The sequence below is a fragment of the Sparus aurata genome, chromosome 24 (assembly GCF_900880675.1).
Source record: "Sparus aurata chromosome 24, fSpaAur1.1, whole genome shotgun sequence".
NCBI lineage: Eukaryota > Metazoa > Chordata > Actinopteri > Spariformes > Sparidae > Sparus > Sparus aurata.
Window position 1 is genome coordinate 14,102,645 of NC_044210.1, and position 12,263 is coordinate 14,114,907.

The 12,263-nt window shown below is 44.2% G+C and overlaps 1 protein-coding gene across 2 annotated transcripts in view; it reads right to left on the minus strand.

Annotated features, from left to right (window-relative positions):
* LOC115577099 (nck-associated protein 5-like) overlaps window positions 1-12,263 on the minus strand; it is a 154,151-nt gene that overhangs the window by 119,436 nt on the left and 22,452 nt on the right. The window contains exon 1 of one of the 2 annotated variants that reach the window (XM_030409906.1): window positions 7,400-7,605. The exons of the other annotated variant lie outside the window; for it this stretch is intronic. Coding sequence (XP_030265766.1) covers window positions 7,400-7,471 — 72 coding nt within the window. The 5' untranslated portion in view covers window positions 7,472-7,605. Of the gene's footprint in view, window positions 1-7,399; window positions 7,606-12,263 lie in introns of those variants that run through there. 2 annotated transcript variants of the gene reach the window in all.

The following is a 12,263-nucleotide window of genomic DNA, read 5'->3' on the forward strand; positions in this document are numbered from 1 at the left end:
TTAATGGAGCACCATCAAGCAGCTCCTGCATGAATTTCCTTCTAATCACAGTAATGGCTCCGCTCTGCGCCTCCACACTGATACTTGACATTTGAGATAATGTGGCGTAGTGGTTGCTCTAAAAGCCCTGAGATAACACACTCGAACGCCACGTGGAGATTGCTTTAAAAATGAGGCGGCGTGATTGTGAAGCTGCGCTGAACCAGCAGGCGGGGAGAAGATCACCGCAGTCCACCTACCAAACCCTGACAGCACCCGACTCCCTCGAATGGTGGGAGTGGCGTGAAGGTCACTGCCTCCCGACTGCGAGGCTGCGGTGTAAGCGTAGCCGGCGGGCGGATGTGGCGAGCTGGGCCGCGTTCAGCTCAGTCTGCCCAACTTTTCTTCCTTTTTTTCGCAGGGGCCGAGGCAAGGCTAGCATCAGGCGCAAACGCTTCTGACAGAGCGCATTAGCCACGTCAGACGAAATCAGGTTCCCTGCAGACAACACCTTATTATAACGCAACGCACTGCGGCGGTTTGAGCCGAGGCAGATCTCTCGGATTTCGACGCATCCGCTCTGTTTGCTGTGTTTGCACATGAGCCGGTTCCAGTGCAGGATATTGTGGAGAAACATTTCAGGGGGAACGGGCTCGCGCTTATGAAAATAACCACCGGCCGTTTTTTTTCTCTAAAACATGTCAGACGCAATTAAAACCACTTTCTCACGACGAGCAAAGTCTTCCCAAACGAAAAACACATGCTGAACAAAAGAGTGTTAAGTTCAAACACTTGCGAGGAAAGGTTAATCTGCCACAGCTCGCATCATCAAGTGGGTAGAACTGCCGGTAGTGTATTCAGGGAGATAATAGCAGGCCAATCATGACACAGTAAACTCCCACATGAGGCTGCAGGCTTTCTCCCTCAGGGCTCTTCACCCACCCTGTGACACATCACACAGCCGGGCAGGTGATCTTTTGTTCGGGGCAGAGGCGGTGATGAGACGAGCACACAGGACAGAAACAACAACACACACAAAAAAAAAAAAAAGCAGCGAGGACGGCAAACAGCGAGACAAAAAAAAGAATGAAATGAAAGACAAATGTGCTGCGGGCTGCTCCCCAGCGTACAGCTGATATACAGGAGCGCTATTATTGTGTCTGGCTGCGCTGCTGGGAGCTGACAGGCACTTTAAAGTCTGCACTCGGAGGCTGTCGTCTATAGAAAAAGCACGGGGGGGACCAGAGGACGGTCGGCCGGTCGGGGCCGGGACTCTGCAGGGGCACGACCAGCTGGAGCACCTGGTGTTCACAGCCAGCACACACACACACACACACAGGCTTTTACACACATGTGAGATGACCACATGGAAGCACACGCTCACTCCCAGCCTGTTATATGTATTTGCTCACACATGAACAAGCACTGATAGCATGTTTGAGTCCACATGGATGCACATGTGCAACATATAAGCACACTCATGTCATTTATACACTGGGGTCACACATTACTGCAAGTAAAATAATAAAAAAAAAAATAGAAAATGCACTTGCAAAAATTAAACTCATTAGCCCTGGATGAGTCTAAATTCAAACTAGTGATAACTGCTTAATCATCAATTAGGCTCACCAGATCTGGGATCAGCATCACTGTACTCACTCATAGATACCACACTCCTAAATACGTCTTACTATAACAACATCCATGCAGAAGTGAATGAAAATGAAAAAAAAAAAAAATTAACAAATTCTGTTCCTGTCATTATTATTGTTATTGTTGTTGTTGCTGTTGTTGTTGTTGTTATTGTTGTTATGGTTGCTGTTGTTGTTGTTGTTGTTGTTGTTGTTGTTGTTGTTGTTGTTGTTATGGTTGCTGTTGTAGTTGTTCTTGTTCTGGTTGTTGTAACAATGTTGTTGTTCTCCCTATTACGTATTGTTGTTGTTATCGATGTCATTGTTATGGTTGTTGTTGTTATTGTTGTTCTTAGTATTACGTATTATTGTTTTTAATATTGCTGTTAACGTTGCTGTTACTATTTGTGTTATTGTTGTCATTGTTTTTATTGTTGCTGTCACCTTTATTGTTATTTGTGTCGCTGTTATTGTTTTATTCTAGTTTTTTTCATTTTTGTTACTGTATTGATATAACTGTTGGTATCATTGTTATTATCATTGTTGTTAATGTTGTTATTGTTGCTGTTGTTGTTCTCGATAGGATGAGTAAGGTCACATGAGGCTGCAGTGAACCACACCGACACAAACATGTAGAGACGGACCGATATTCAATCCTTGATAGAAATAGTTAAAAAATAACCTGATATCAAACACTTACAAGCTTACATGTAATCCAAAGCAGTTTAGTTGGACTGTAGGTTAACTAAGAGTCATGTGCAGACGGGTGTACGAGAGCAAATTGCTATTGCATTTAATGTTGAACAGATCAGGTGTATACTAACACAGTAGGTAGACTAAGCAGTTGATAAGAGTGAATTATGTCAGTGAACTCAAACACTAAACACGTTGCCAAAACCTCATTTATTCCTTCTGTATTTCTTTTAAAGCATTGGTTTCTAATCCGTGACTTCGTTATAGTATTGTTGTTTCAGCTGCTGCAGGATGAGTCGGTCTCGACACCACCCAAACTGCTGCTGGAGGAATTGGGCAACAGTGTTTTATGAGCAGCCTGTCACATAAACGTGCATGTGTGCGTGATTTATTTGTGCTTTTTGGAAAGTGATGAATATTGAGCAACATTTGAAAAAGGGAAAAACCTGGGGCAGATCATTCACCTGTGCGTCATTAAATCCAACTCGATGATCTTAATTACAACCGTTCTGGGGTCATTATCCCCCGTTAGTGTCTGTCAGCAGTATTTGTAGCCAGCTTCCTGTAAGAGCGGCTTCGTTCTCGTTAGTGGAGAACCAACATTCACCAAAAGTGACACACTCGCACTCTGCTGAGCGACGCAACCTGCCCAGAAACCAATGTTGCGCATTCACCATAGCATGAGTAACAACATGACCTCAATATTTCAGAAAGTGTGTTTGTGTGTCTGTTTTGGGCGGCGGCGGCAGTGATGGTGTTGGGTGGTGGTGGTGGTGGTGGGAGGATAATCCATGCAAAGCTCTGAAACTGAATTTTCGGCTGTTGAAAGCCAATAAGGCGGTATCAAAATGAGGGCAGAGTTAATTAATCATCTCGGCTTCCTTTTCATGGCCCTCCCATGACTGTCCCGGGGGCTTGTGTGTGTGTGTGTGTGTGTGTGTGTGTGTGTGTGTGAGGCAGGAGGGTGGTGCAGGTTGCAGCTGGGGGACATTAGCATAAAGTAATGTGAGCCAGCAGACTGCTGAGCTCCTGTAAGGCCGCTGTAAACCTCAGAGGAACAAACAGGAAACTACTGACACCTGCTTTATTCACTGGCCGCGGAAGAAACACGAAAGGAGACATTTAACGGACAGTCGAAAGTGTATTCGTTGCTGATGTGGCGCTGAATAAACAAAAACTATCCTTTCCTCGTGATACAATAGTAAATTAGCATATCAGAGAGTGTGACTCATTAAAAATCGCATGTAGTTACATTAATGCTGAGGCAGTGTGTTGAAGGAAGCATCTACATGAGACTGCATACAGTATGTGCTGTGTTTAAACTGTCATACCGTTGTCCGCAAATGTGAACAAAGTCAACAATACGTAAATGCATGTAACAATTCGTATATATAATGTGAAAACTTACATTTCTCCTGCGGATATGTTCATTCGCATGTGCCAAAAAGCCAAATCGCACGAGAAAATGCGAGTAGTTTCCATGTTTGGTAATTCTGATCTACGTGTGGGATAAAGTGGACCGATTGAAAATGTGCACCTCACATGTCGCATTTTCTTTTTCACATGTTAAAATTTTAGTTCACACCGGAAAATAGCTGATGGCTAATGTGAAAATGTGCGAAAGAAATTGACATTTTTACATGTATCTCATCATTTCACGTGCCATGTTTTGTCTCCATGTCAGGAAAATTGAATTCATATGTGAAATATTATATACACGTGTAAAACTGTGATTCAATTCAATTTCATCGGGGTGAGACTACAAGTAGTGACTGTACATATTTGTATTGCACAAACATGAAACGACCCTCTGAATGTGCAGACAGTCGTCAATCACACTGACATTTGGTGCCACTGTTCATTAAACTTCACAAAGAGAAAAAGGAAAATGTTTTTCTAAAATATTCAAAACTTTTTTTGTTTGTTTTCCAACATCAATCTCGCCACCGTCCATAAATACTCGTAATGTCTTGCAGCTGCGAGCGGCTCGTCTCTTCTGTTGTCGTGCGATGCAGTGTGGCACAACGGCACAAACAAAAAAACAAGTCCGCTCGCTGACTCACGGCATCGTTCCCTTTCTCTGAAGCTCAGTCGTTCCCTCTACGGTGAGGTGACACTTCAGACACTCGTGAATCATGATCGCTCTGCGTCATCTCTGCCAGGTGTGCTCAGGCATCTATGGAACGTGACTCACTGCGCTGAAGGCTGTGAGCGTAAAATGTGAATAGATTTCACACCTAGAATCCAAACACTCAAATCAAAGAGTGGAGGTCAAATGTAGTGCGAGTCTCTTTTTGGCAAATACATTACCCTCGCTGTCATTACCAGTGAAAAGCCAAGTGGATGAACTCGTAAACGAAAGACGCACAAGGCTGAAACATCATAATTGGATTGTTCAGACAATATATCAACGTTTAATGGAGACACCTCTTGTAGACATCCCGCTGATAAGCTTCAGCCAATGTATGAGATTCCTCTTTCTAGTCCGAAACCAGGACTGTGGACTTCCACCACTTAAAATCAATTTAAACGTCCAGTGTGTTGTCGATGATTGCAACCAACTGAATAGCCCTCGCTTAACCCTACCAGCCGCTTACAATGCTAAAATAAAAACAAGGTAATGGTAAGAAGATCACAACAATTCTTAGTTTAGGTGGAAACAGATCCACCTAAATCCTGGACTGGACTAAGATCTCTTCAGATCCAGCACACTCACACATACTGTTTCCAAGACTGGCTTGAAAAACGTAAATCCTTCACTTAATTTGATCATTTTTTCCAGTTATGAACACATTACATACGGCCCAAACCACAACCTGCTCGTTATTAGCATGATGGAGCTGAAATACAGCTCGTGTTCTGCTGCTTACAGCTCCATTAACACAATGAGATAACTACTTTGGCAAACAGTGGGCCGAATGCAGACGATTACAAGTCCAGAGCAAGTTTCTACAAGCTCATATTAAAATAAATGGAAACCAATGGCTGCTCTGAAGGAACTTAATCAGCCTAAAATCTTATGGCCTGCATTAGATTATGTACTTATTAGCTAATGGGTTGGAGTATGCAAAAACAGCCTGTTTCTCCTCATACAAAACAGATTGGCTTCACGATAACTGAGTCATGAGGAGGCAAAATGGCTTTTTGCATTCTCTTCACTTTTTTGCCACAGGCAGGTTGATAGCGCTTCTATTTTGGCAGCTCGGACGTCTGAGGACGATAAAGAAAAAAGCACTCCTGGACTTTTTAAGGTGGCTCGCACGCCAAAAAACTCACAAAACACTTTCATTCAATTCGCGGTAAAAGCAATTCTGTTTTTATTCGAGAAGAGTCTCTTGTGGCTCCCGACAAAGCTCGATCTTGTTCGAGCCTTTGAGTACAACGCACAAGTATGATGGACAGTGCAGAACATGAGCCATAATGCCAACATTCAATGCCCGAAAAAGAAAAGACTACACAGAAGTCTTTCAGGCTGGAAAAAGGCTCAGTGGGTCAGAGTATGTGTGTCAGTGTGTGTGTAGGTTTTGGGTTTGTTGGCGGGGGGATTTTCTAAAACGGAGCGAGGGGAGCGATCCGGGCACGCGGAGGAGCGAGGGAGTGAAATAAGATGGAAAAATGCAATCATGCATCCCGGGCCTCTCCAGCTCCTCGACGTCGTCGCTCGCCCCTCCTTCTCCTCCACGAGCCATTAGTCACTATCCAGCTCCTGTTAATGTAATTAGATAAAGGATATATGGAGCCTCGGAGCTCCAGCAGAGACATTTGTCTGCATAATCGCGTCCATGCGGTGGCAGAGGGTAAGAACCCCTGGATTTGCACTAAACACCTCTGGCTGGATAAGTCAGGAGAAGGACGGAAAAGTAAAGATAGAGAGGAGAAAAGATCCTTTTCTTTATCCTGATGAACACTTCCTCGCCAGATCACCCAGGGTTAGGGTTGGGGTGAAGGTTGGGGTTATAGTTTGGGTCAATGTTAGGGGTTGGGTGTTAGGGTTATGACATGTTTTCTGCTAAACCAGCTTCAAAACAAAAATAAACCAATCCTCATTACGGCTTGGGTAAGGGTTGGGCTTTGGGGTTAGGGTCATGTTCAGGTTTTAGGGCTAGGGTTAGGGTTAGGGGTACCACATCCTCAAATCTTGGTGATATTTTTAGATCTGGCTGTTGCATCATAAACAAATGCTGCTATCTAACCCCCACAATAACATGCTTCTCATTAGTGTTAGGGTTGCCATGTTTTTCCTGCTTTACCTGCTCTAAACTATAAACAATCAAAATTCAAACCCAAGCAAACATTCTTTTAGATCACACTGTTGCATCACATCCAAATGCCACTTCCTCCTTCACACTGCTCATTTGGAAACCAGGTAGTAAACTGTCAAATGTCACCATCCGTCTCAGCCATTCGGGGTGAAATGTGTGCAGATGGCAGGCCGGTCCCCAGATTCAGACCTTCTGGAGATGTATCGAAAACAGGCTCGATCCTAGCACGTAATTAGCGTCGGTCGCAGCTTGTCGGCTAGTGACCTACATATGAAACATGGGAAGATCGCTGCACTCTAGATAGCGCCTACATTCCCATACACTTGAGAGGCACTGACACAGTTAAGACATAAAACGCCAGAGCTGAATTTATCTTTAGATCTTAGACTTTAACACCAAACTACAGTCAAAAAACACAAGATTTTCAATTTACAGATAAGGAAAAGCAGCAAAGTCTCACATTTTAGAAGGTGCAACCAGCAATAAATTCACAAAACTGTCAACTACAGATCTAAATACTGCATGCACATCGCAGAAACAGACTTGCGCCTCTCTTGCTTCCTGATCAATTACAACTTTCACCAACCCTCCCCCGCACCTCTAACCCTGGGCAGTTCCTGTCTCCAGTCTGGGGCACAAGCGATGTAGGTGGTTGTGGATTTGGGCGGACTGGAGGGCAGGATGTTAGCCTGATTATCACCCAGTCAGACCTACTTCCAGCTCCAGACAGCCTGCCTCCTGCCCCAGATACCTCCTCGGCGGACGGAGAGCTCGAAGGGATGTAGGAACCGGAGGAGGGGTGTGAGGGGGGACAACGTATGGACCGGGACTCACCGCCAGCAGCTCCAGAAGGGGAGCGTTTCGGATCCTCCCGACGCCGCCACTGTGGTCCACGAACTGGCTCATCCCGTCGTCCTCTTCCCTCGTCTGCTCGCCTTCCTCCTCTTCCGCTTGGTTCCCCACTTCTGCCCTCGCTGAGTCTCAGCTGCTGCCTGCCACTGTGTGTGCGTTTGCATTCGGCGATGTGTGTGTGTGTGTGCGTTGGACTGATGATGCAGCAGGCAGTCGTGCAGCCTTGGCAGCGAAAAAGCCTCGTCTGAATTCTCCTCAGTAAGGCCACATCAGCTCTTGTCAATATTTAACCAGCAAGTCAGGACGGATTAAATCACCTGGGCAAGACCGACTGTGGTCTGCTGCCCAGGAGAGCGTGCGAGTGTGTGTTTTTATGTGTTTATGTGTGAAGCAGCGACCGGCTGGTATTTGTGCACGAGTGTTAAGACATAAAACATTAACACATGTCAGGAGAGGGGTCTAATTCAGGCTCCGTGTCGGCCGTTCCCCCTCATTCTCCGACTCGAGCTTCGGCCCAAAACTCACACTCGACGGTCACAATGTGGCTTCTGAACACTGGCCGCTTCACTAATACGGCCGCTGCAGCCACTCGGGGAGATCTGAGGCGATGTAAAGAGGGACTTGGCAGCAGAGAGTGAGAGAAAAAGTGTGTGTGTTCGTGCAGCTGACTGGCAGAGCGACAGGAGTATCAAACAGCCAATGAAAGGGCTCCTTGACATTTGCCTCAGGAGTATTTTTCCCCCTGCCTCACTGCGAGCGCAGCGCCTCAGTTTGACATCAAATATGCTGTATGACTCGTGAGCTCTGGCAGGAAAAGAGAGTCTTGATCCAAGTACTTTGTACCGGTCAATACACTTTTCACAGGGAAGACACGTGGGTCTATTCGAGGGAGGCAGCTCTTTGACTTTGACAAGCTTTTGGAGAATTTGATCCAGCAGATACAATATTTAGTGCCTATCCTTAATATTGGATGTTAAAGAAACGTGTCAGAAAGCATCTTTCACAACATTTACAAGTAGCAGTTCCACAAAATGAGCTGTCACATGTCATCTGTCATGTTTAGTGATTAAAAGAGGATCTAGTGTCCATGAGAACAGCTTAAAATCCATCATCCAATGAAGGTCATGATCCGGTCAAACGCTCTGGAATGGCAACTAAGTGTACCTTGTCGTTTGGACTGTGGGAATGATTTCTTAAATGCCTTCAAAATGACATAAAACATCATAAAACCAACATAGACATCAAGTCTTTAAAGTGCAGAACTTTAACAATTTCCAACTACTGAAGAAGATCATGTGTAGTGATCAAAAAGCTCCAGAACTAAATGGATCTTGCAGTTTGGACTTAAAGAATGTTTTCTACACTGTGTCATCAATGAACTTCAGGCTAAGGACCATGTCAAACCATCAAAAGCTCCAGTGCAGCTTCTAAAAGGAGCTTTTGATTATGCTTCTTATCTCAACTGCTGTTTTCAAGAAGATCAAGAATCAGTGCTCAACACCTCTGCTGACAAGTACAAGTCTATTCAAAACTGCTTAAACTCCTTCTGCTGATGAAGATAGTGTGATATGATTTAAAGCTCCGGAACTAATAGAACTTATGTGGACTTGTGGACATGGGGTTTAAATTAACTTTAAACCCCATGAAAGCCAATATGGACGTTGAATCTCTGACATAGATCATGTGAAATGGTCAAAAGCTCAGTGTTTGGACATAAAACATTTTCTAAACCACCGTCAACAATCAACTTTAAACCTCACTGAAGCAAACATGGACGTCAAGTCTTCCATACAACCAAAAACTCAATAACAGCTCCTAAATGGACCTTTTTTTTTTTTGGTAATTTTAGTTTTCTCGACTTCTGTTTCAGAGATCAAGAATCAGTGCCTGCCACCTCCGCTAACCGGTTTCTGGAGGGAAACCCTGAGAATGAGCTCTGGACCACAGATTGCAGGTTTCATCTCATTCACAGCGGTCTGGCCAAGTCGGCTGCACATAGAAAATAACAGCTCTCGGATTCAGATTGGACAACATGGAAGCAAAGGAGAGCTTCCTTCAACTCTGCTCTAAATCTGATGTGATCAGCTTCTGCAGACTGTAGAGTTGCTAAATTTTCCTTCATGTCTTTTAAAGCTGCTCGAGGGGATTCTAGAGAAAGATAGCTGATTGTTGAGTTTCTCTCCCAGGCTGTCAAAGTACTGACGCTTTGGGTGAAACCAGAAGTGACTCAACAATCAACCATCTTTCTCCAGAATCACTTACGATTGCAGCTGTGACTCACATGATTATCTCAAGACATTCCATATTGGTCCAATTCCGCTTTGACTGAACAATATTCCTCTGTTTGGAAAGTGAAGCTCTCCTAATACAGTTTTTCCAAACTGTAGCAACAGTTTTAAGTGATGAGCAAGGGCACTTTCATTGATGCTAGATAAGTAGTTAAACAGGATCTATGATCTATTAAGCCAAGGATTATGAAAAATATAGTATATGAAAGGTTTTGTTTTGATTACTGATGTCATAATACTCTTGTTCTACCGTATAATGACTCACAAAGGGCGAAGATTGGACCATGTGGTTGATCAACATCCATGTCCACGCAATTTTTCCCTTTCAGGCCACAAGTTATGTCCCACTGGGCCTCAAGATAGGAAACATTGGAAATATCCAACCTGGCCGCCATATATTAGAGAATATTTGGAATATTTTCATAATTCTCCCCAAATATCCATCAAAATCACTTTCTAAAGCTTTCAATGGACAAAAATGCCACTACATTGCCAAATCAGGCCTTCATACCTAGTTTTAGTGGGTGTTGATGTAGTTTGGTTCCCATCAGACTAGGCGAAAATGATTCATGAGTGGGTGGTTTCCAAAAAACTGATCTTACAGGATTGGTTTTGGCTGAGCAAGGTTTCACAATATCACCAAATAGCGCACATATTTCTGACAAGATGGCCTCAAAAGTCATATGAGCTTAAGCCCTACTCAGATTACAACACACCGCCTGAATTTAAGCATCTAAATATTCATTGTTGGAGCCTCTTCAAGTACCATCTCCAAAATTACGGTTACATTTTGATGAATCACCCAATAACACATCTACTCTAACATTTGCATGGGAGCCAACCTTGAATATGATCACTCTGCTCCCACTGACCTACATAAGCTGCGTTTTCTCCCTCAGAGAATTGAGCCGGTGACCTGTGGCTATCACTGTGATTGATGGGAGCTGAGTGGCAGGTGGTGCTCCTGCTCAGACGGAGATTACAAACTCATCAGTCAGCGGGCGCCCGGGCGAGCCTCGCTGAGGAATTTATGACATCACACACGGCAGCTTCACACACCGGTCAGGTGGTGTGAAACGAGCTGAGGTGATGCAGGTGTTAAAAAATCAGCGCCCCGCCCCGAAAGCATTCCCGTCAGTCACTAAGTGTTTTCCTTCGAGGCCGCTTCCACAGAAGTCATTAGACCTTTATTAAATGAGTGCTTTTGTGATTTGAGTGACGCTACTGCTACCAGTTATATAACGGCATAATGAGTTCTCTATCACTGAAATGTGAAACCATGTCTACATAATAAAGACTGAGATTTTAAAAACGCATCCGATTAAGGGACGCTTCATTTGTCAGTGAGGAGGCATCGTGACACTAATACCCTTATAATGATTTTGGTCTGGGATGGCAAGAAAATTGAATCTAGGCTGGAATGAGTGACTTTTTTGGTAATGCATCTTTAGCAAATGAGACGGCCCATTAATCAAAGCCTCAATGAGACTAATGGTAAAACAATATAAATATAATAGAGCAAATTATAGGCAATTATTGAGGTTTTGGAATGGCCGTAAAACTACACAGAGGTAGACATGACGGAATAATTCACGTCATTTGTCAAGCTCCGAACTATTCGCAAATTACAAGGCGCTGAAATTCCAAAGCGTCGACGTATGTAAGAATGTGCTGTGCCAAAATAAAGCCACCTTCCAACCCCCTAACCCTTTCAGGTTTAACCTCTAACCCTTTAAAAAACAAAGAGGTCACCAGGTGCAAGGAAGCACCACTCCTCAATGTGCACACCTGGTAGGGAACTCGCCATACGGGCCCGACCAGTATCTCCTCAGGAAGGCATCGAATGTGCCCCCTAAAACTGCCTCTCACACTGTCGTCAGGCTTAAACACGTGCTGGAATCCACCCTGCATTAAAACCCACGTTCAGACGCTACTCTCAAATGCAGAAATGCTCACGCACGTCATATTTTTCGAGCACATGTTGGCACACGAACAGACGCCATCAATCAAGCTTGTATCAAAACAAACACGCCGAGGCCTCGAGCACTTATGTGGAGCCGTATATCAAATGTTAGTTTTAAAGTGGTTTCTGTATGTATTTACTCTGTGGTTGGACCTAATGCGGAAACATGTAAATATTTCCCCCGGACTGGGCGGGAAGTGATTCTAGGATCGTTGTGGCACTTCCCAGACCACCGACACAACACAGAGCCCTCCACAGAGGCTGACGCTGGGATCAGAAGGTAATATTATCGAGCCAAGAAGAATTGGGACACCACACTAAAAGACCACTGCCCAATACATTGGGTTGGTTTTTTTTTGTCTTGGGAGTAACAGAAGAGCACATGTTGACTTTACGTTAAAACATTTTGCAAGAACTCGAATTCTCACGTGTTCCTCGGCCAAAACAGAAACAGTAACCAATCAAACATAGTTGGCTTGATCATTCTTGTGGGGAATTTTATCAGAAAAGACAAATAAATAAGGGAAAACACGATATTTTGGTTGAGATCGCGGCTGGAAAGTTGTAGGCAACAAAGCCCCAAAAACTCTGCCTT